Source organism: Sceloporus occidentalis, unplaced genomic scaffold, assembly GCF_023333645.1.
Source record: "Sceloporus occidentalis isolate IW3139 unplaced genomic scaffold, rSceOcc1.0.p SCAF_6, whole genome shotgun sequence".
NCBI lineage: Eukaryota > Metazoa > Chordata > Lepidosauria > Squamata > Phrynosomatidae > Sceloporus > Sceloporus occidentalis.
The window spans coordinates 29,792,493-29,817,468 of NW_028316986.1; the positions used below are offsets into that span (position 1 = coordinate 29,792,493).

The window sequence follows — 24,976 nt, forward strand, 5'->3', positions numbered from 1 at the left end:
ACAATATTCCTGGAAGCCAAACCTGCTAACAAAAAAATCTGCAAATTCTTCCTCTGGATGATATACAAGAATCATGGAGGATTTAAAAGTTGCTTATCTGCTAGCACTTCAACATGGCACCAAAAAGAATCCTGACTGAATTTACAGTATTTAAGGTCCATCCATAAACCATGTATCCATAAAGCACCATTAACATTATGATTCTGTTAGGATTTTTTTGGAACTTTTACCAGTGTCAGACCTTCAAGTTGAAATATGGGGTATGATGGAACATGATTTCTCACCAACAGTCCTACATCTTTTCAGAGAGGGAATAAGTGGTTAATTTTTAAAGCTTCTTGGACCTGTTTAAAGCTTCTTGCATCTTCTACTTAAGACCAGTAGTCACCCCCAAAAGGCTTCAAAACACACCCCTTTCACCTTCGTCCACTCCATATCATAGCTAGAAAGATATAGCCACCACCCTGCCTTTTTTTGTTGTTGTTCTTTTTAAACTTTCCATAGAAAATAATGCTTTAAAGGGTTTGAAAAGCAGAACCAGTTTCAGTAACAAGTCAGAATATGGGGATGGATGTATATGTAAATAAATATAGAACATTAATAAAACTTCAACCTTCATTCCCTTCTAAAAAGCAAAGTGAACCTGAGAAGATTTTCAATGCAAATAACTATGCAATGAAACAATCGGAGAGTGGCTGTATAAGGAGTATTAAACATTCAAGACAGATTGGTTTAATTTTCAGGAATAACCCTTTTACGATGCTTTTGGCAAACCCAGAACATGGAAATTCAAAACTGACTAGTCATTTTTATCTATGCCCATATATTTCATTTCATTTTATGTAATCCTATCTGCACACTCTTCCCACACAAACCTTCTAACCCTTTTAAAATACAAACACAAGCCCAAGCATCACAAAGGCAAAAATTCAGCCAGACTTGCCTCTGTGAAAATTTAAAGCAGAAAAGCAATACATAAAGTTCTTGTTTCATTAAGCCAGCAGATGAAAGAAAAGAGGAAAAAGCTATTCTGTAGGAGGAAAGTGTAATTTCACTGAATCCACATACCTTCCAAATGTATAGTTTTATGTCACATGGTCCAAGTCAATATAAGAAATATAAGATTTGGGCATTAACTATAAAAACAATGCCAGCATCCATTATACAGTTATATTATATGTAAGTTTTTTTTATCCGGAAACTTATTAACACACAAATGAAAGAGTTTTAACTTTTACCAATAATGGGCAACCTAAACAAAAATAAGAATCTTGAAATAGCAGAGACACAATCTGCTCCCAGTCATCCCTCTACACTTTTCCCTTCAGAAGTAACCCCAGAAGCCATTTTGAGCCTTCTGTTTATATTTATGTATTTCACTGATTTCTAATACAAAATAAAATACTTAATCACTGCTCCTGGATCCACTCACATCCCCCCAACATTGCTCTCCCCTTCCTTCCATGAAAACCCATAATTTATAGCAATAGCAATAGCAATAGGAAGTGCATTTCTATACCGCTTATCAGTGAACAAGCACTCCCTAAGCAATTTACAAAGTGTAAGCCAATTGCCCCCAACAAGCTGGGTACTCATTTTACCAACTTAATAAATATCCATATGTTTATCCATAATTATGATTAATTCTACAATATACAATTTGTTCACACTTTTAGAACATATATATTGGCAACATCCAGCTCACATAAGGGGCAGGTGTGAGCCACCTATGTCTCCTGGTAAATGTTATGTCAGAAGATAAAGGCATTACATCCCTCCACTTGATTTTCTCCCTAGGTGCAGAAAAGACCTTCAGTAGGGTGCACTGGGGCTGCCTACATCAGGTACTTGAGTCTTACTGCCCCAAGTAAACAGCTGAAGATTTTTGACAAATGATCTAGTCTAGTGGTTTCCAACATAGGTCACCAGATGTCACTGGACAGCAACTCCTAAAAGGCATGACCACTGTAGTCCAACATATGGGATCTCAAGTTTAGGAATAGCTACTCTAGGCAGCTATATGGTTAACCATGTCTTCACCTATGACAAATGATATTTCAATTGGATGGCTACTGTATACACAAGAGCTGAAGGCCCATGTATTTAATCTTCTTCATTCACACAGAATTACATATGGATACACATAATGTGGTATAGCGGTTTGAGCTTCGGACTATGACTTTAGAGACCAGGGTCAGAACCCCCTCTTGGTCATGGAAACCCACTAGGTGAGCTTGAGCAAGTACCATCGCTCAGCTTCAGAGGAAGGCAAGGGCAACCCCCTCTGGACCAATCTTGCCAAGTAAACACCATGACAGATTTGCCTTAGTCTCACCGTTAGTCAGAAATGACTTGAAGGCACACAACAACAAAGCTCCCTGTTGCATACAGTTAACCCTCCATTTTATTTATTTTTGTTTTGTTTTGTTTTGGGGACATGGCACCTAGATAGAACACCAAATACCACTTAGGAGCATTTCACATGTTTAGATCCTATGTAAAATCTCACAATTTATCTGATAAACCAGTCTGAAAGTTTACAAATGCAAATACGATGTTCTTTCTTCTATGATACAATTGCATGGTTGAGCTTGTAGTTTGATTAAATTTAATTTCTTTTTTAAAATCTTTATTTTCTTTTTAAAAATCTTTATATCCACAGAACCTTTCAGGTTCAGCTGAAAGAAGAGAATTTGGATACATGTCTGAAAAGAAATAGGCAAAGATTTCAGGCATATAGAAAAGTTTACTCCATGCCTCTGCCTTTCCTCCATTCTATTTGTACAAAATTTAGTTTTGTTGAGCATATTTCATCATCATCATCATCATCATCATCATCATCATCATCATCTAGAGCTCCTGAAATACAAACAATCCACAGACATTAGGAGCCATTCAGCAACCCTTAATACATTATGAAGGCCAGCATCATAGCATGGCTTACTCCATTTTGTCTCCTTTTTCTTAACCACTGCATCTTTCTATTCTGTTTGCAACCTGCCTCTCTATAGAGCTGGGATTATTTTATGGAGTGGGAAAGATCTCTGTTAAGTACTTGGAACATGTGAGATGTAGGCGTGGCAAATTATTTTGAGTTACTGTTGAACCAGCAACAGAATGGCTCAGCATGAATATTATGTTGTAAAATGTGTGGCAAATCTTAAAAGTTCTACACTGAGTACTAAAATGAACTTCCTACAGCAGAACAATGGTTAGCCTGTGCAGGGCATATTCTAATCTAGCTGCATGCCATTTTCCACTACCATTTTCTTTTCAAGTTACATTGTTCATTTCTGTATAAAGGATTCATAACATGGACACCAGCAGCCATACATTAGAGCTCTCACATATCGGGGGGAAATGGCAACATTTTTTAAATTAAGAAATAATTGCCACCATGGCCTTGAATATATTTACAAAGAAGTAGCTGCCACCAATGTCAACATAAGATGAAGACCTTTGTAGTGGTTTATGAGCAGTGATGCCCATCTAAAAGCGCTTCACTGGGCTCAGTTTAAAAATACTGTTTTAATTCAGAGTTGTGTTTAGGAAGGGGGATCGTCCTGTCATTTTGAAGTGCAAATGCATGGTGCTGACTGGCTATCCCCCAGGCTGTCACCTACATTCCTCCCATAATTCCCTGGAGAAGTTTTAAAACATATAACGTTATGACTGTTTTATACAATGCTCGACTATGACTTTGGGAGAACAGGGTTCAAATTCCTGCTCAGCCATGGAAACCCACTGGGTGACCTTGGGCAAGTCACACTCTCTCAGCCTCAGAGGAGGCTAAGGAAAACTTCCTCTCAACATATGTTTCCATGATGGATTCCATGATGGATTCACCCTATATTTTCCATAAATCAGAAACACAGCAACAAGAACACTTAGGCCTTCTCGTTACTGGCATACAGATTTGCCATTTCCTTTGTGAAGCCAGAAGGTGAGACTTTGTTGTAACTGAAGAATTTTTGTGAATTTACATGCAGATGTTGCTTACATTTCCCCCTAGCCTACATTAATTACATTCAAGTATTGCAATGCATCCTTTCCACTACAGCTCATTGTCCACAAAAACATATATTTAAAAATGTGTAAAGGAGACCATTCTTGAAGACGTGTCTTCCAAAACAACCTTCCCCAACCTGCTGCCAGTCAAATGTTTCAGACCATAACCACCATCATCCCCAGTCAAGATGATAAGTGGTTGTCCTGGTGACAGGTAAGCATTGCATTTCAGTGCATTTGAAGGACACCAGGTAGTGGAAGATTGTTACAGCTTCTTTACTGTTAACTTTGTTTTTGCACAATTTTCTACAGACACTTGGGGGACTGAATTATTTCCACTGGGACCTTGGTCCAACACTAGTTCCAGCTCTAATATGTAGTTTCATTTCTTTCATCTCCTTGTTCTCTCCCATCTTATTACTGATCTTAACATTGCTCTTAACCTCATTCCTCAATGCAACATGTCTTGTTTACTTTTCTTTGGCAGGATGTGTGAAGGGAATTAAAGAAACAGAAGCATACATGGAGGTGATGGCAGACATACTTTTGCCCTTGGGCTTGCAAGATTATTCTTAAAATAGTATTTTTGCTTAATGAGAGGCTCTTAACAAGAGACTACAGTTCATTGGTAACACATATGCTTCACAAGCACAAATAATCCCAGGATCAAATCCCCCCAACTTCTCCACTTTTTTTTAAAAAAAGAGAGAAAGTAGCAATCCTCAATACATCATTCCTTCAAATATTTAAACAGGGCTATTACATCACCTCTTAACCTTAACCATTCTTACCAAAATGGACAACCAAAAGCCTGACAGCAACCTAAAACAGGAGCTGCATGGCATAGTACCTTTCCACTCATTTCTTCTAGCAACTAGTATTCAGAAGATTACTGCCTATGACACTGGATATTATTGATACATAGCCACTGGAACTAATAGCCACTGATAACTTTGATCCCTTGAATTTATCCAGTCCTTTTAAAAATATACACCATTACAATTTGCAGTTTTAAACAATGTAGTCTAACCAACTACTCTGTGAAGGACTTTATCAGTTGTGAAACTCCAAGCACTGAAACTTCCTTAGATAACCCTGATGGATAACATTTTCTTCTTGTCCACTTTCCCCACACAACTTAGGGTTTTATTTATCTTCTATCACAGATCCCCTTTTCAGCCTTCTTTTCTATGCAAAAACATCCCAATATTGCAACTTTTCCTGATAAGAGTGTTGTTGTAAATTACTCATGGAGAATGTGTAGTATGTGGGCCCCTAATTTTCTCCCCCATTTGGGGGCAGGTTTTCACCCAACTTCCAATGCCAAAATGCAACTATCCCCCCCCCCCAACTCCCTCAAAACCTTCCACACACTCCAAGACCCACAACTTCTCAGAACTGACAGTTAGCAGCAGCATGGCTCTATGGTGGTAGCAATGTCATTGTTCCAGGAGCCAGAAAAGCAGTACTCTTGCAACACTGTAAGGGCACAGGCCAGAGCTCTTTTTGTTCTTTATCATTAGCTAACAATATCTATGGTGATTCAAAATGGATTGATGAATAAGATGTAGGTAGATACATCCATAAAAGCCAAGATGGTGCAGTGGTCTGAATGTTGGACTAGGATTTTGGGAGACCAGTGTTCAAATCCCTGCTTAGCCATGGAAACCCACTGGATGATCTTGAGCAAATCACACTCTTTTAGCCTTAAAGCAGTGGTTCCCAACCTTTCTAATGCCACGACCCTTTAATACAGTTCCTTATGTTGTGGTGACCCCCAACCATGAAATTATTTTCATTGCTACTTCATAACTGTAATTTAATAGATGTTTTCCAATGGTCTTAGGCGACCCCCATTAAAGGGTCATTCGACCCCCAAAGGGGTCCCGACCCAAAGGTTGGGAACCACTGCCTTAAAGGAAGGCAATGGCAAACCTCCTCTGTTAAAAAACCAAACAAAAACTGTAAGAGGGTAACAGTCAGTCAGAACTGAAGGCACATTAACAATACACATCCATGTAGTTACTCCAATACTAGAATTAAAGTAGTCTCAGGGCAAACTTTGGACGTGACTTTTTGGACAGCTTTCAGAATCCTGACTCCCTCTCCGGCCAATAGTCCAGCTGACTGAAAGATTTGGGAATCTGTATTCCCCAACATTAATTCTTCCAGCTGGCATTTAGAGAAGATTGTGATTCTCCAATTCTTTGAGCAAATTTCTAGGATTCACTATTCTAAAAAGCAGGCCTGAACAATCTGTGCATGGCTTCTCTCCACAGCACTTATTTTATGCCTCTCTAACAGCATACCTGTTTCATCATATACTTCCAAATTATTCATTTTAAAAAGGACAATGGCACTCAGTCTACAGGACGTTTTACAAAAAATATAATGAAATCATGGGAATTGCTGAAAAAGATAATGTGCCAGTGCTCTCAGTTTCTCAGAATCTGAGTTGTTAGTACATAAGCATGTTATCGGGTACATTTCTATGTTGTTTTTAGACCACCCCCCCCCCCCCCCGGTATATGAATGAATTTTTCAATGCTATATATTTTGGAAGATGAAACCAGGATTACAAATGTATGTGATTTGAAATATGAAACTGGAGAATAAGCAAATGATTATGAATGAAACTGGAGTAAGCAACTATATGTTTCATGTGCAAGAGATGAGGTTTGATCAATATAAAAAGTTATATATAGTTCATCTTTTTATGTTCAGCCAATTAAAACAACTAAAATCAATTGTAACAGATTAAAATATTGTACAATAAAATACAATAGCCTAGCATGGATCTTGACACTTAATTTTAAGGACCTATCTACATGTACATTCAGCAAAGTATAAGAATAGGACTTGTACTTGTTTAGATAGCATTGTATGAGTTCCTCAAGGTCATGATCATCATCCCCCATAGGTACAGTTACAAAGCTATTAAAACAGAGAACGTGAAGCTATTAAATGGGCATTAGTACATTATTGTTAATTGTCCAAGACACTAAGGCTCACATTCAATTATTAATCTCAAGTACAGTCAACTTTTGAGTCTTGATAATCCTCAAAACTAGGCTGAGGATCCTATAATGGCAAACTACTCATATAATGATATGTCACCTAAGTACTTTCACATTCTCCAGGTTCGTGGAAGGAGGTAGTAGGATCAGCAGCAATGCAAAAAAAGAGATGACCAACTCCGAGTCACCTGTTTTTTGAATGCCTAGGTCCTCAGAGACAAAGCACTACAGGAGAGATGACTTGGATAACTGTGTGTGCTGTTGTGCAGGCCATTTTCCGACCTATCCCTTTTATAGTGCTTTGTAGAGATGCAGTTCTCCACTAATTTTCTTCTCAAAGGAAGCAGCGAATAGCCATTTTCTTCTTGCTGTGATAGTCTTAAAAAAACATACAATTTTCAAAGTCCATTTGCAATTTGGGACTTATTCTATGCAAAATTTGCATGTGATTGATTTGCACAGAAAACAGGAAAATACATCTGTGTAGAAATGCTGTTTTCTGCACACAAAAAGATGTAACCTTTGTGGAAAATGAAGGGTTTGGGGTGCAAACAAACCATATGCTAATTGAGTTCCAAACTGAGAGCCAGCATGACATAGTAGTTTTGAGTGTTGGACTATAACTCTAGAGACCATGAAACCCACTGTATGACCTTGTCCAAGTAACATGCTCTCAGACTCAGGAGAAGGCAATGGCAAACCTCCTCTGGACAAATCTTGCCAAGAAAATACCATGATTGGTTCACCTTAGGGTCACCATAAGTTGGAAACTACTTGAAAGCACACAACAACAAAAACAACAACAACAAAAACAAAAAACAAGTCCCTGATTACAGTATTTTCTGTGCATGGAAACAGTGTTTTCTCTACAGAAAATTAATATTTCTGCATATAATTTTTTTTGCACACAAAATGCTGTTTTATGCAAAATTTCTATGTACAAATTTGTTCAGACTAATTCCTGAACCCTAATGATTCTCCTCTATCAAGGAGTCTTTTTGTCAGTACTTCTTACACATTATTTTCAACCATGTTTTGAACAATTTCAAATATTATTTCTACTCCTAGTGTCTTTGCTTTGAGGACCCCTCAAAGCCAGGAAATCTACAAATCTGCATCTAGGAGGCGAATGCCTCCTTTTTCAGCTGCTGCTGTCTCTGCTACTATTGCCACTGTCATCTTTTCCTTCAGATTAACTATGTCAGCAGATATAAAAGATCTCACTTAGCAAGTCAACAACTATGTAAATATCATGGATTCAATAAGTCTACTTTAGCGGGGTAACTAAATACTAACTAAACTAACTAAGGGGTATAGATCAGTTGTCCCCAATCTTTGGGGCTCCAGATAATTTGGACTTCAGCTCCTGTAATTCCTGACCATTGGCCAAGCTGTCTGGGGATTCTAGGAGCTGAAGTCCAAAACAAATTGGACATGGACTACACAGGTGTGTCTGTAGTGTGTTAGAAGTGATGTTCACATTTTGGTGACTTTGGTAGCATTTTTGCAGCCATTTGGAAGGAGAAAAAGAGGAAACCATGTTTTCAGGAGGCTGAGATAGGTTTGGGGTGATTTGGGGGAGAGGGTCAAAATCAATTGAAAATCACCTGCTTTTTAAAGCAAAAAAAAAAAAAAAAAAAAAAAAAAATGGTGGCTGGGGGCCTTGGCACTTCAGGGACCAAAAATATCTCCTGGGGTCACACTCTTTGTGTATCCGACAAGTCACATTTTTCCTCCCCCTTTCAGAAACTAATTGTTTTTCTAACATTTTAAAAGTTGCATCTAGTTTCATTCTTATTAAGTCACTACTCCCAGATTCAAAGGCAACATGAATCTAAATTACAGGATATTGCAGAATAACAGTAGGAAACTGTTGGAAAGCACACCCTGCCTGTTGGGTTTTCAGGAATATCCAGCTGGTCACGATGTGAAATAAAATACTGAACTAGATAGGTTAGTTGTCTAATCCAGTACAGTGATTCTTGTAGGCTTGTATATCAATAGGCTTATCCCAAAGCTATTCAGATTTTCAATTACAGACTCTCACTGAAGTACTGAAGGGATATGACAATGTCAACATCACCACAGTACCTACATTTAAAATACAATCTATTGAATAATGGCTGGTTCTGTGACTAGAGCTGGCTCATTAAATAAACTGTTGAATGATGAGTCAACAGGTAGGTAAATCAATGGCTGAATCCATGGCTCTAGCCTACTCCAATATATCCTTGGAAGAGCACATGCTCTGCATTCAGAAAGACCCAACATATGATAAGTGTTGAGGGAGCTACACAGACATAAACATATACATGCATACAAGCAAATGGTACTATCTTCTGACAGTGTTTACATTTGTAAGAACAGTGGGTCTGACAATTACATTCAATTTCTAGTCCCATCTAGTGGAGCTCCATTAAATCAATTGCTGAATTGTGAGCAACACTTATATAAATGCCATTGACTCAATGGGTCTACTCTAGTAGGGTCTAGCAATTGGATTTGGCTCTGAATGTTGAACCAATTTCAGCATATCAACATCTTTCATCAAAACTTATCAGTGGAATAGCCAATCAAGACTTGTACCTCTGTAGCAGAATATCAGCAGAGGATAGGCATGGAATTTTATTTTTAATATTATTTTCATTTTAGAGTAAAAATAAATCCAACTTGGATAATCACAGAATCAAAGAATCCTAGAGATGGAAGAGACCACAGGGGCCATCCAGTCCAACCCCTGCCATGCAGGAACTTTCAATTAAAGCATCCTCAACAGCATCTGCTTAAAGACCTCCAAGGAAGGAGATTCCACTACACTCCGAGGGAGTGTGTTCCACTGTCAAACAGCCCTTACTGTCAGGAAGTTCCTCCTAATGTTGAGGTGGAATCTCCTTTCCTGTAGCTTGCATCCATTGTTCCGAGTCCTGTACTCTGGAGCAGCAGAAAACAAGCTTGCTCCCTCCACAATGTGACATCCCCTCAAATATTTAAACAGGGCTATCACATCACCTCTTAACCTTCTCTTCTCCAGGCTAAACATCCTCAGCTCCCTAAGCTGTTCCTCATTGGGCATGGTTTTAAGACCCTTCACCATTTTAGTCTCCCTCCTTTGGACGTGCTCCAGTTTCTCAAAATCCTGTTTGAATTGTGGTGCCCAGAACTGGACACAGTATTCCAGGTGGGAAATATAAAATAGATTTCATTCTATAAAATAAGCATACTTACACTGACAAAAAAAGAATTTAAAAAACAATCAAAATGTGAAAGGTATTCACTGTGAAAACAGAAGATCCATACAGGTGAAAACAAGGGGGGAAAGGGGGGAAAGAGTGGAGACAACAAGCTCCTCTCCACTTTTTTTTAAAGAAAAATTAAAAATACAGTGGGCCCTTGGTATCCACTGGGGTTTGGTTCAAAGACTCCTCATGGATACTAAAATACGTGGATGCCCAAATTGTGTCTCTTATATAAAGTGGCAAAATCAAGGATTGCTTTTTGGAATTTATATATTTTTAAAAATACTTTCAAACCGTGGATGGTTGAATTCGTGGATAAAGAATCTGTGGATACAGAGAACCGATTGTATTTACTCTCTTGACTCTCTTGACTCAACTCTCCTCTTAACTTGGTAAGAGAAATGGAATCTATGTCTTTTTTGTTGTAAAAAAAAGTTACATGTAATTTTTTTAAAGGATGAAACAGAAACGATAGCATAGGCCAGAAATACAATCTGTTCAATCACATACCAATCACATTGCCCCTTTCTTACCCAGTAATACATGTAGTCATTTAAGCCATTTCCTGACATCAGTTTCCCCAAATCTAGCAAACAATGTGGGCTTGGGTGGGGGATCTGACTGCATAAGTAAACAGTTTTTTTCTGTTACATGGGAAAGAAAGATGGATTCAACATACAGATGCATTTTTGACAAATGCTCCATGTCTTTTATTTCAGCTCTCCCACCCAGTTGCTAGCATTAAATATTATGCCTATGGTCACACCAACATCATCAGTTTTTGGTGGATTTATTTTTTTTTTTAGAGCAAAATACCTTTAGGAATTTAGGAAAAATGAATTTCCTCAGCTGTACCACAATACATCTTTCTCAAAAAGTCTTTTGTGCATGAGCATTATGGTATCTCAATGCAGATGGACAAAATATCAGTCAATGGTGTATTGCATATAGCTGCAGATGTAATCTAGCCTTTACTTTCAAACATATTTCAAGGCACATTAAGATTGATATTACAGCGAATTTAAAAGCACATTCATATTACACCAAAAATATGTTTTGGGTTTATGATGTATGGGGCTGTTTTCTACTAAATAAATTAAAAGTGAGGTTAAAAAAAACATGTAATGGAAGCATATGAGGTAGGCACACAAAGCTATGATAATCTGTTAATATCTGCTTTGGAAACCTATTTTATTATTCAATAGTTATTAAGCTTATTTCTATAAACACAACAGTTTCAGTAAACTTTCTTTGGTGACAAGCAAGACAAATGAAAAAAAGATTTTCTTTAAAAAATTAACACAAAGGGATCATAGACAGAAATGTATTTATTGCAAAACAAACAAACAAACAAAAAAGACGACAGAAAGTGGTTGGAATAATGGCACATTAAGCTAAGAATTTAGAAACATCTTACATTCTGCCCTAATGGCAGCACAGTTAATTAGGACAAAAGGTCTTCTCGCTGCTCGTTTCAGCTGTAGGGTATTTCTGCAGACCTGGCGGGCGAGTTTAGTCAAGTATGTAGTATGAAGGAAGAAAGACTGGCGTGTCTTCACAGCAGATTTTGGACTGCCAGTGTTCCGGACAGGTATTCCTTGTGTTGCCTGTCGAGACATGTGTGTTCTGACACATGGCTCCTGCAAGGAAAATAAAATAAAATCAAAATCAAACTTTTGTTATCATCTGTGGTACTGTCTCCCTGTACATAGTTGACCTCACACACACACACCCATCCCCAAACACCAGAAGCAAACATTGCCATTTTTCTAGCGCTACCATGCAAATTCTCTTCTCATCTTCTTAACAAGAAACTCTGCAACACCTGAACAGGGGGAAAATTCCTGCCGTCTTCCTCTCCACCACTAGCCCTTCTCATCCATTTCACTGTAATAATGTAACCACTGGGAAACCAACATCTCCCATGGTCTCTTTGGATTGCAGTCTGTTGTAATACAGTACACCAGAAAGAGCAGAGTCGAATAGGAGAGAGAAGGAAACCTACTTTTCATCCTCTCTTCCTTCACTGCTGCTTTTCCTCCCAGTGCTGTCAGTTGTTGAGGAAAGAAAAGGAAAATGGTTGGAGGTTTAGGGGTAATTGGCAGCAATTGAGATGAATGAAAAGGGCTGGGAGACATGGAACAGTTTTCTAAAGTCATTTTGAAGACTGAGCAGAGAAAAGATGTCCAGTATCTACAAGTACTTTCTTAAAGGACATTGGTCTAGCTCCTACCGGCTCCACAAATGTATTTACACAACAGTAAATGGTGGCAGCTGTAACACATGGCAACTGCACCCTTTCCCATATGGGCTTGGCTCTGCATCCATCCATCCTGGAAGCCAGGCATTTGAGGAACAGGTGGCTTGGAGCCAAGAATCTCCTCCTCCCATCACTGCTTCCTCCCTCTTCCTGCTCAGGGATAGAGTAATGCTCTGTTCATTAGCAGTGAGATATATATATATATACACGCACAGAGTACTAATCCCCCCCCCCCCAATCAGCACAACTGGGACCTGTGGTTTCATGTACCCATATCCAAAAAAATAAGTTCTCTCTAGGCATTTTCTGGGTTAGGCAGAGTGATTCTACTGTATGCATCTGGTGAGAGTTGACCAAAGAGTTACACTAGAGGACCTAGAAATGCCTAGAGGGGTACTCTTTCTATGAATCTTTAGGTCCCCCAGTGTGACTCTATGGTCAATTTTCACCAGAAGTCATTCATTTGAATAATTTTCACTATTATCTGCAGTTCCAAGTTTCCATGGTAAGTCCAGGAATGTATCTCTGTGGAGATGGGGGACATAATGTATATGCGAAATTGCAGAAACATTATTTACATAGCACTCACTTCTGGCCCTAAGCACACAGATTGGTTCTCAAAATACCAATTTATAAGGTTGGGAAGTCATGTGCTGGTTCCTGGACAAATATAACTCAAAAAAGAGTACACCATACTTTTACAAGGAAAAAAAAGAGAACATCTACAAGAGTCAGGTTTGAAGGATAAAAGACGTTTGAAATCACCATCACTGAAATAATTAACGGTGCAAAGTAATTATGAAATTATTCATAACCACTGAAAGTATTCATCAATAATAAATAATAAAGATATTACTTTAAATCCAACTTGTAGCTTTGATTAGAGTAGACCCAAGGTATCAGTTACTGAATGGTAAGCCAAACTTTATGAAAATTCATTGGTTCAATGGTATTTTATTTGAGACTAAAAACTGGATTCAGCCCATTAAAGTTTCCTTCAGAATAAATGTGTTTAAAACTGAGTTGTGCACATTATATTCACTCCAGTGTAAATAAAGCTATACCTCTGTTTGACTAGGAGAATATCTGTCTTCACTTGTCAGAGTTGGCATTTTCAGGCCACCGTATTTCTTCCAATAAATCCAACATGGTGCACATAATCTACACTGCATATTGGGTGGACCCCAAGAATACCACTGATGAGACTGTGTAACTAAAATGGGGAAAAAAATCAGGTGATCTACACAATACTAAATATCCATCTCCCTATTTAAACACACATCTATTTATTATAAATACACACTGCTACAACAAATATCATAGATGTAATAAGTAGGTTTGTATACTTTTTCTGTTGTAAATGTTAAAATCTATGCGCCTACTTCCTGTCTAGAATATCTTATATTTTAATCAATTCTATTTATAGCATAACATGTGACCCAATAATGGAGCGATGTGCAGCCCTACTCACAACCCCTGACAGACCAGTGAATGAGATAAAACACTACAGAAAAATACTGATATTACAGTGCTGCTTTTAGTAGTATTCAAACACCAATCCTTATGAAGGATCAGATGTGGCAAACTATTGGGGAATTTAGCATCCCCTTTCCCAAGTGATTCTAATGTACTCAGGCACACTGCTTTCACAACTTTCCCAACCTAGGAGGGGAAGATGCTAAAACCTCCACTTCCTCCAGTAATCCCATCCTGATACATATAGATGCATGTATGTATCACTTGAACACTTGTGCCTCTTGTGTTGTTCAGGCCTCTACTCAATGTTTTCCCTCCAGCTCAGTGTTCCCTGACAAGGGAGGCTAACCCTCCCTGTTGCCTTTCCACATGAGACAAAGACATTTTTATTCAAGCAGGCCTTTGGTAAAGGCCATAGCATGTTTAACTGGATGGCTTCTGTATTTTCCTTTACTGGTGTGTTTTTAAATTGTGTCATACTCTTTTAATTTTTTAATTCATTTTATTTTTTAATTTTGTTTGCCATATTTAGTTATAATGCCTCAAGTCCCATTTAAGATAGAAATGTGTGAAAGTAATCAAATAAATAAAACAAATAAAGCCTGCCAACCATGTATGATGGCCCATCACGGCCTCAATAAACCACCTGTTTCCTTATCCTGCCTTGGATTACAAAAATGGTGGCGGGATTGTCAAACACCTCCAGCATTCATGTTGGTGAGCTACAAGTCATTCCAGCTTTATGTGGAGCAAAAGCCCTTCATGTTCTACATACAGTTTATGGATATCCTAATCCTGAGGCCTGCATGGCCTCTGACATATGCATGACACTTCTGTGTAAACAGACGAATTATTTACTCCAGTGGAAGACTAGCTTGCACTTCTATACATTGAGGTACGAGTGTAGCTGTCCTTGCTATTTAAGGAATCTCCTTGTAGAAGAAGGGTCTTAGCAAATGTACACTGTAACATGAACTGCATGATCAGATATACATTTTGATAGATGCACAATGAGAGAGAGAGAGAGAGAGAGAGAGAGAGAGAGAAATAGTCTTACCATAGCAACTTTCACAGGCACGGCCTACTAATGAATTCTGGGTCTGATGAGGTGCTCCAACTGCTCCATTCATGGTACTTGGTTTCCCATTACTGCTGGATATTTGACTGGGATTTGGTTTATTGCTTTAAATTGATCACAGAGACATTAACAACATGAAGCAAATCACAAAAACAGCTCTTAGGTAGCATACTTACATATCCTACTTGAGAATATGTATTTTCCCTGGAAAATGATTAACCATCCATTAAGAACCCAAGCCCTCCCTCCAGTCCATCTGCCTTGGTCCAGGCCTCGGAGGTAGAGAGGAACTGCTGGACCTCTTACCCTTTCCCTCCACCACTCCCTTCTCCTTCTGTGTCATGTCTTTTTAGATTGTAAGCCCGAGGGCAGGGATCCGTCTAACTAAAAAGATTGCATGTACAGCGCTGTGTAAATTTACAGCGCTTCATAAATAAAGGTTAATAATAATAATAATAATAATAATACTATTCACATCACTGCAAAAAACAATGTCCAAATTTTCTCCATGGAAATGAAGCAATGGTGTTTCAAATGCTCAGATTTTCTCAGAGCCTTGCCATTTGGCACCATACTAGTCCCTGGAGAATTCCATAAAGAACATCCAGGTCTCTGAACATATTCACAAACAAATGCTGCTGTTGCTTCTAGAAAGCTAAAAACTCTTCCTTAAAACAGCAGCAATCAGTAATCTGCTGCTGATTAGTGCAAATCACATGTCCACCTACGACCCCAGCAAACTGTTTTGCAAACCACATTCTTTTATCATAAATGAGAACTCCTGTATTTAGTTTTTAAACCTTTCCCCAAGTTCACAAAGTACTTAACTAAACAAATATCAAGGTCACATTGTTATGAGCTTTAGTCACAATTTTAAGAGATAATGGCGGGATACAAACCGCCGCTTTGCGGCGGTCTGCCGCCGCCACCGGTTAGTCCGCGGGGGAGCCGGAGCCTCCACACAGCGCGGCTCCCGTGCAGACTGAAAAAGAAGCTCCAAAATGGAGCTTCTTTTAGAGTCGCGTTTGCGACGTAGCGAGGCGCCAGGGGCGCACTTGCTACGTCACAAAGGACGCGACGCGTACGGACGCTCAGTGTCCGATACGCAAAGATGGCGCCGGCCATGTAGAAGGGCCGGCGCCATCTTGTACGGACGGAGTCCGTATTAGGCCCAGGGGCGTCTAGAAGAGACGCCCCTTTTTTAAAATGGGATGTCCCAAATGCCGGTTTGTAACCGGCCAATAACTTCAATTTAATGTAAAAATTACTGCTACTATAAAGAATTTACTATTAATGAAAAATATATGAAGAATTACTGTTACACTAAGGAGAAGGTTACAACAGAACCTAAACTGAGATATGTTAGTAGATAATTGGGAACTTTTGCAGTAAATTGATTTTCAGGTGTTTGTTTTGTTTTTAAATAACAAATGGAATGATTGCCCCCTTCACCAAAATACTATTGGTAAAAAGAAGAGAGCCTAGATAGACCATAAAATAACCATGCTTTTGTATATATTTACTAATGTTTTGGTATATTTACAAATCCATATTGATTTTTAATATTTTGTAAGCCAACTTGAGACCAAGTATGGTGGAAAAGATGGGATATAAATCAACAATTTTGATACTGTTTTTGATTATGTGAAGGACTGTGAGCTGACTTCAGCTATAGTGCCGAGTCCAGTTTGCTAGGCTCAGAGCTATTCAACTATACATATATAAATAATTCCATAATTATAAGTAATTTGCACTTGGTTATGCCTGGTGGATCTAATTTTATGTGTTTTACTGTAAAAAAAAACTCAATAAAGATTTAATTAGGGGAAAAAAGACATTAAGGAGATTGCAAAGCCCTGAAGTTCACTCCACCTTGGACTCAAGGAACAACTATAAAATGATCAAACCTGGAATTTGTAATCCATCCCCTTTCTGAATATTCATTCCTATCAAGTCCAGCAGGCTTCTGACACCTTACTCTCTCTCTCTCACACACACAGCATGCTTAACTTTGCTGTAGGTATGACTAGAGGGAATAATTACTGTATATACTCACGTATAAGTCTAGAAACTTTGATCAAAAATTGACCCAAAAAACCTAAGTGAACTTATCCATGAGTCAATGTAAGTACTGTACTTTAACTCTTTATTTAAAAAGGAACCACCCCCTGGTAAAAGGTAAGTATGTAATCTGTCCTGTAAATAGAAAAATTGCAGCTTAAAAAAATTAACAGAATCAAATCCTATCTTGTAGGAGAACCAACAGATCATAAAAAGATGTGTACATTTATTTTTTTAAAAAAAATTCACATCTATGTTAAAACTCCCAAAGCATGGGAGTGAATTATAAATGTCCACTCCACTTTACTGAAGAGGTTGGTTTGATGAATGGTAGCACAAAAATGTGACCAATTCTTAACAGTGAACAGTTTACCCTCCCATTTTTATAGCATAATATCATAATGTTCCATGGAGCTAATTCTCCACAACTGTGAACACAACTGCAGCTAAAAAAGTTCCACAATATTGTATTACCACTTCAACATCAGGAAATAACTGGAAAATTGTCTCATAAATGTCAGCATGGATATTATTCTATTTTACTAATGCGATTTAAAGTAATCTAGGCTTTATGAATGGCTCTCCTTTGTTTTTTCAATAAAAAGTCAGGTTTTGTTGTCTGTATATTATTATTATTAAGTATTAAATGTTTGCTATACTTACTATGTTGGTATGTAAACTTGTTTCAATTTGCTTTCTGCTTCAGCAGCTTTTAGACGTTTCTAACAGAAAAGATGAACAGATATAATATTGCACACAATGTTAATATTATACCTCCAAGCACCCAACCATACCAACTTATGCAATATTTAAGATCTGCTTTGGATATCTGGACTGAAATGCCACTGTCTCAAGTGGATGGAGCATAAACATTTTCTGGGATGGTTCCATGTATAGATTCCCTTTCCTAATTCAGATATTGATCTTGGCATGAACGGACTCATGTGGCAGAAGGCCAAGGATGTTCCATTCACTGATGCATATGATCCTTGTTTTATTCTTACCATACCTCTCTGTTTTTATTTCACATGTTTATACTACACTTTATACTCCAACTGAATATTTAACTTGCTTTGTTTAAATGTTATATACAAGATTGAAGACTTGACTGCTGTATATAAATTTTCCAAAAATAACCACTCCAATAAATCTCTAAGAAACCAAGACACTAGTATATGACATCATCATCATCCTCATTATTATTTCTTTCCCACCTCTCCTCAAGGCTCGAGGGGCATCAGCATGTTAAAATACAAAACACAATTAAAAACATATAAACCCACAGTTAAAAACATATAGTTAAATTACAATACTATAAAGTAATTAAAATACACTCATAAAGGTTCATATACAGATTAAAAAGTCATGATTTAAAATTGACTGAATAAGCCAGCTGGAAGAGATAGGTCTTTATTTTATTTTTATTTTACTTTTATTGTGAGTATCAACATCTCAAATTCAATTGAAGAGATCACATACCAGGAAGGGGGGGAATTAAGGGCAAGGACCTGTCCACCTGTTTGAGAGAAGGGAGGATTGCCAGCACTCAATAGAGTGTGTTAGGATTTATTAACTGTTAATGAAAGGGGCTGAAGGATGTGTTTAAAGGAAGGTGAGACTGTAGAGGGCACTGTTGAGGAAGAGATGAGAGATGATGGGAACCCCAAATTGTCATTCAGTTCAAATAGCCTACATGATCTTGACAATAGTTCCTCTGGATTGACAATGCTGCTGAATGCCATGACAAAACAACAGCTAACTAGCACCTCATTATGGACAACCTGTTGATCTGTCTTGCATCACAGACATTTGGATGAATGAAGCTGGAGGGTTAATCTGTCAGCTCTGCCCTGTGAGGGTCTCTGTACAACAGCGGGCATTGGGGGAGGGGGGGGGAAGTAGAGTTACAATCACAAGCCTATCCTTCTGATCAGTTTCCCCATCCTGCAATCTGTTGGACACAAGTAGGTTAATGGTATCCACTAACAAGTTAGATATTTGTTAGGTAGTTAGATGGAAGGTGTGATTACACACATATGCTGCAGAATTACGTTGTGCACTGTATCAGATTTCTAGAGCTAGCATGCTTTTCCATAATGCCACCCGCTATTTGCAAGGCAAAAATATGGACCAATCTGCTCCTTAGCTAGTTCATTCTTGGAAAGATATTAACTAAGGTAATTGCTGTCTACAGGCAAACAGTGACTTGTCAAAACATGTGATGGAAATATTCCTTAGTTATATCTTTAATATAAACTATTCAAGGAATGCTTTGATTGAGAGTTCTTGCATGGCAGGGGGTTGGACTGGATGGCCCTTGTGGTCTCTTCCATATCTAAGATTCTATGAATTAAGGATTTCAGAGGGGTTGTTTTTGGAGGAATAGTGAATGGGAAATGTGGAGTTTTTTGCCTTTTGTGTCTCTGAAAATGTGGTTGAAAATGTATTCCAAAAAGGGCAATTAACAGTCAACAATCACTGATGATTTAAGGCAGAGATGGGCAAAGTGCGGCCCATGAACAGCATGTAACCCCTGGACTCCAGTTGAAATCCCCCTTGAATCCCATCCCATTATTTCTAAAATCAGCAAGCAATTTTTTCCTCCTAAACACATGGAAACAAGTGAAAATATCATACTATCTCCCAAATGTCTCTTTTCTTCTGCAGTGCCTCTCAACATGGCAACAGGAAGTGATACAAAATTCTGAGAGCAACTGCAAAACATAACAAAGGATTTTTGGACTCATTGGGGAGGCATGACTAGTGGGGGGCATGGGTAGACTGCCCAACCCCTGATTTAAGGGATTGGAAACAAACTGTACTAAACTTCAGATTTCTCTGCTTCCCTTCCTACATTCATGAGTGAGACTGGAACAGGACAAACAGAACTTGTTGTATCTGTTATATCTGTACAAAGTGCCCTTTGTTCCATCTGAAGTTAGCTTAACAATAGTTTTAGATCAAGGTGATCAAAGTGCAGGATGCCTTGAGTTCCTGGACAGCAATTCCCACTAGCCTTAGCCAGAGCATAGCTAATAGTGATGGATGCTGTGGATAGTAGTCCAACAACTTCTGGAGGACTACACTTTTGTATGCTCCTTATGTTCCTGTTTTAGAACTTAGCTTCTTAATCAATGCTGGCTAATACAATTAAAGCAGAAAGGGAATAATGAAAAAACCTTCCCCCTCCTCATTACCTCAGCATCAACCTCTACTCTACTAAAACCCTGAACAAAAGAGGACCTCTTCAGTTCACAGAATGGGTACTCTGGACCCAAGCCAAAAGTATTTTAATATTCATAATTTCTAAATTTCTTCATGTTTTACTGGGTCCTTTAGAAGAAATTATATGTCATTTTAATTAATATTACATCCTATGCAGAAAAAAAATCAAGTTAGAACTTTGTGTTATTTACTGTGACTGTCACATTACAATGTGAGATCATCACACATAATAATCTAGCATGTGGCTCCATGCCAATTCCTATTTTGATGCATCCCCTTATGGAGATTTTGTAATGTTTAAAGTTACATTATCTTTTAGGCATACATCTACTAAGACAAATTCAATACTATATGATTTTATACAATATGTTTATGACTGTGGTTGACTTTTACAAATTCACTAACAAAAAGGGGAACAAAAATTACCTGCTGAATGTATCTGTCTGTGGTTTTCCACATGTAATAATATTCAATGATGCTAGTCAGAGATTTCCAAGGAAGCTGAGGAATATTTTTATTAAAAGAGAGAGAAAAAGCATTTAATTCTCATTTCTGAAATAGTACATTTTATTCATTTTAAAATATTGGTGCAAACAAAAATCATTTGAATTTATCATCTGAGACAATTAGAAGTCTTTACCCCTCTTTTTGCTTTGCAATGAAAAATCTTGCTGTGAGTAAAAGAGATCAAGAAAACATAAGCTCTAAAAAAAGAGCTGGCAAATCTAATGTGGGAGACCATTATGGGAACAGAAACTTGAACAACATAAAACTTTGGTCGGATCCAGCAGCTTCTTATTATGTTCTTAAACATTTCTGCTTCCTTCCTGGGCTGGGTTTGGAAACTATTAAAGAGTTTAGTCAAACTCTGGCGGGTTATAGACTGCCCATTTGGGGCGGTCTGGACCCGCCCCTTTCCCCGGAGTATCGGGGCTTCAGCGGTTACACCAGCAGCCGCTGAGGCCCCGATCCGCCGCTTTACAGGCTGCGGGGAAGCAGCAAAACGCCACTTCCCCGCAGCCTGAAAAGGGGTGTCCTTGGGGCTTCAAGCCCCAAGGACACCCCGCGGCGGCGGGGAGGGGGAGAAAGGGGCCGCTTGGCCCCTTTCTCCCTTGCTTTGCTGGGCGCAGCCGTCTGAAGGCTGCGCCCAGCGAAGCAAAGCGGCGCCGCGGACCAGGAAGGAGCTCCGAAACGGAGCTCCTTCCTGGTCCGCGGAAAGGGCGCCCTAGGTGCCCTGCCGCAGATTGAGGACATCACGTCCGCGCCGCCCCGTGTAGAGGCGGCGCGGCCGTGACGTCCTCACGGCGGCGGCCGTATGGAAGGGCCGCCGCCGTTTAGTGCGTGACGAGCACGCACTAAAGTGCCGGTCTGTAACCGGCCTCTGACATCTTATGGCTTCTTCCTCACAAGATCTGTGAAGGGCACTGGACTTTAAGATGTGTAAAAAGCAAAGTTTAGAAAAACTGCTTTTCGGATGATAGCACCCAGAATCCTCATTCCAGCATGGTTGGGAAATTCTCACAGTTGTAGCACTGCTGGTGCTGCTAAAACAGAATCTTTACCACTTCTATGAGTTATGCTGAATCTGTAACAGATTCTGGACTGCATGTCAGTGCTAATTTGTCATATTTTGGGCACATCTCAGTTAACAAAGCCTCTGATAAAGAAGCTCCTTTTTACAGTCTTTTGACAACTGACAAGCCTGTTCTCCTTGCTCTCTGTGTAACTGGAAGATTTCTTTTTAGCATTGAGAGGATAGTGAGCAGAGCTGAAAAGGTTCGCTTTGGGGTCACCGTAAGTCAAAAACTACTTGAAGGCACACAACAACAACAACAACAACAACAACAACAACAACTGGAGAAACAAATATTTTCAGTTCACAGCAGCATGTCAACAGTAAACAATACAATAAAACTTGGGCTAGGAAAGAAAGAGCTTTCATATTGTGTGTGTGTGTGTGCTTGTCCAGCAGCCTCCAGAATCATTTATTGAGCATATGCAAACAGAAAACAGAAAGGAAAGGGGAAAGCAGTTAAGCCTGCCTTACCACCCCCACCCAGCCATGTTTTAAAAAGCACAGTTCTATAAATTTAGCCACCAAATCAGAAATCATAAAAAAGTGGAGACTGGTGAAAGGTAGGGGAGAAAGGGAGATCCATGGGTATGTTTTGGAAGCTTTCAAGTGATCTCTAGAACGCTCAAATATTTTTATTTACTTCCACAAGGCTTCCCTGGTTTGCTTATTTCAGATTGTTAGTTTTGGATAAAATGTTTCACTGGAACATGTTGAACTGCTCTTCTTTTTTGTGGTGTGGAACTTATACCCATTCTTTCTGTGTTTTTTTCTGCCTCTGGTACCCATTTTTTGTTAAAGAAGAAATGCACAGGATCACACCTATTCCATTAATATAGCTGCATTATCAACAAAATATGCTGCTTTTTTCCTAAACCTAAGGCAGAAGCCACTGAATTTGTTGAACATGAGAAGCACATTTATGTTCCATTATTATTAAGAGCTAGTTCTGTTGTCCATGACAGGCATTTCTCTGGTTTTCCATGCAACTGGGAAAGCAAGGTTCCACCACCCAAGTAAAATAATATAAGGACTATCAACTCCTAACTGATGTTCTCAAAGTGGTAGAATCATGCAATATGATCTGCTTTCTCGGTTGCTTTACTCCCCACCACCCACCCAACCATATCAAACTGTGGATTACACTAATCAGGAAGGTGTGTGCGTGTGTGTGCATGTGTTAAGAGCACATAAAAAGAAAACTTTATCTGACTATATCTGACTACTTAACTACGTGTAACAATTTCAAAGTGGCAGTTTCTGAGTCCGCAAACTAGTTTCCTTAAAAAAAAATGGGAAAATTCAATCAGGAAAACATAATACAGTGAGCCTGATGGCTTCCAGCTTACGCTGAAGGCGCCGGTAGAATGACGCATGCGCCCATGACACGCACGCATAGCTGCACGTTGAGGACAAGCCTCATTATATCTAATGGGGCTCAAGCATACACACTTTTTTCCTTACATGGGGGGTCTGGAATGGATCCCCTGCATAAGGCAAGGGCGGACTGTACATGTCCAGAGTGCCAAAGTGCCTGAGTATTGTACACATACATAACTTATTGGAAAGAATTCCCAAGTAACTTATGGAAACTTAAAGCCATGTTTTAACTTGGTACCATAATGAACCCAGCATAGATGCTATCAGGCCTCCAAGGGGAGAGCATTATACAACAGCAGCAATGGTACTGTCTCACATCCACTCAAATTGCATTTTTCCAACTGGTGGGACACACAGCAAGTCCCTCAATCAGTCAGACATATAGGGGGAGAAGTGCTCCTTGAAATTTCAAGATCCCAAGCCATTTAGGACTTTAAATGACATCACCAGCACCTTGACTTCAGACTGGAAGTGTTTGAGCAGTAAGTGCAGTCATGAAATAATCAAAACACCTAGACTGGTTCTGTTCCCAGTTATACCAAAATCACCCTTTTGATCTCATGAAGAAGGATAACTCTGTGTCTAGACAGACCAAAGTCAGAGATGCAGAGTCCATGTGGTGCCACTGATCGTCTTGATCCTTAACCCAGAGGATTGCTGTTAGTCAAGCAGGAATTGATCTTTATGGCGGGATTGGGAAATGGAGACATATTCTCAGTTTAGCATATAAAGCTGTCTTGTACTGAGCTCAACTAATAGCTCATATTATCCCTGTATGATCTTTTTCTGTCTAGCAGATCTCTCACATCTCCAAGAAAAGGTCTACACTGGCACTACCTTAGTTGAGAATAACATACAGTTGAGTTTGACATAAATAGCTTATCATTTATTGTCATGAACTATGAGCCTTCCTTAGATATTTACACCTCTTCCACCCACAGCCCCGAGTCTGCAATAAATAAATATACCGATACACAATTCAACAACTTAAAACAACAACAATAGCAACTGCATAAGGGACAGAATTGTTTTTAAAAAAGACTTAGTTATTTTTACTTACAAAGTCTTGTCGTATATCATTGAAATCTTTTCCATATTTCTCTAGTGCTTCTTCAAACAAACTGGCCTCGGAAGCTGACCATTCTTCCATTTCATCTCTACACAGCACAGGGCCTCCAAGTGGAACCAGGACACTAATGGCGCTGCTCAGATCATAGTTATGCTTATGCAATGTATCCATTGCATGAAACTAAGAAGGGCAAGAAGAAGAACCCATTAAGTAAAGACATGCCAACAAACAAAATTGAAGAATACTGTATCCTCAGCCCTATTTTAGTAGAATCGGACCACTTCCTCTCCGTTACCCACAAACACTGGCTTCATTTGCACAACACTTTAACTCTAAAACTGTAGTTTAATAAACCAGATATGTACACTGCTACCACACACAGACTCTTCACTTATCGTTTTCTCCAGCAGATAACGTAACCAGGAAGGTAAGAATTTGTGTGCATGAGCATTTTACTTATTCACACCCTAATTTATTCACCATACATTTTGGCTTAAAATGTTTTTTTTCCCTTATTTGTCACAAAACAAATGCAGCTTAAGCATCCAACTCTGAAACTATTAAAACCTGGCCAGAAGATGTATATTTGGGGA

General features: G+C 38.8%; 1 protein-coding gene across 7 annotated transcripts in view; it reads right to left on the bottom strand.

Moving 5' to 3' along the window:
• MTA3 (metastasis associated 1 family member 3) overlaps window positions 1-24,976 on the bottom strand; it is a 215,477-nt gene that overhangs the window by 118,383 nt on the left and 72,118 nt on the right. For all 7 annotated transcript variants that reach the window (XM_089529184.1, XM_089529190.1, XM_089529185.1 and 4 more), the window contains exons 9-14: window positions 24,375-24,563; window positions 20,788-20,862; window positions 17,800-17,858; window positions 15,055-15,179; window positions 13,586-13,734; window positions 11,679-11,901 (exon numbers count right to left, since the gene is read on the bottom strand). In XM_089529184.1, the coding sequence (XP_089385310.1) occupies window positions 11,679-11,901; window positions 13,586-13,734; window positions 15,055-15,179; window positions 17,800-17,858; window positions 20,788-20,862; window positions 24,375-24,563 (820 nt within the window). The remainder of the gene's footprint in view (window positions 1-11,678; window positions 11,902-13,585; window positions 13,735-15,054; window positions 15,180-17,799; window positions 17,859-20,787; window positions 20,863-24,374; window positions 24,564-24,976) is intronic.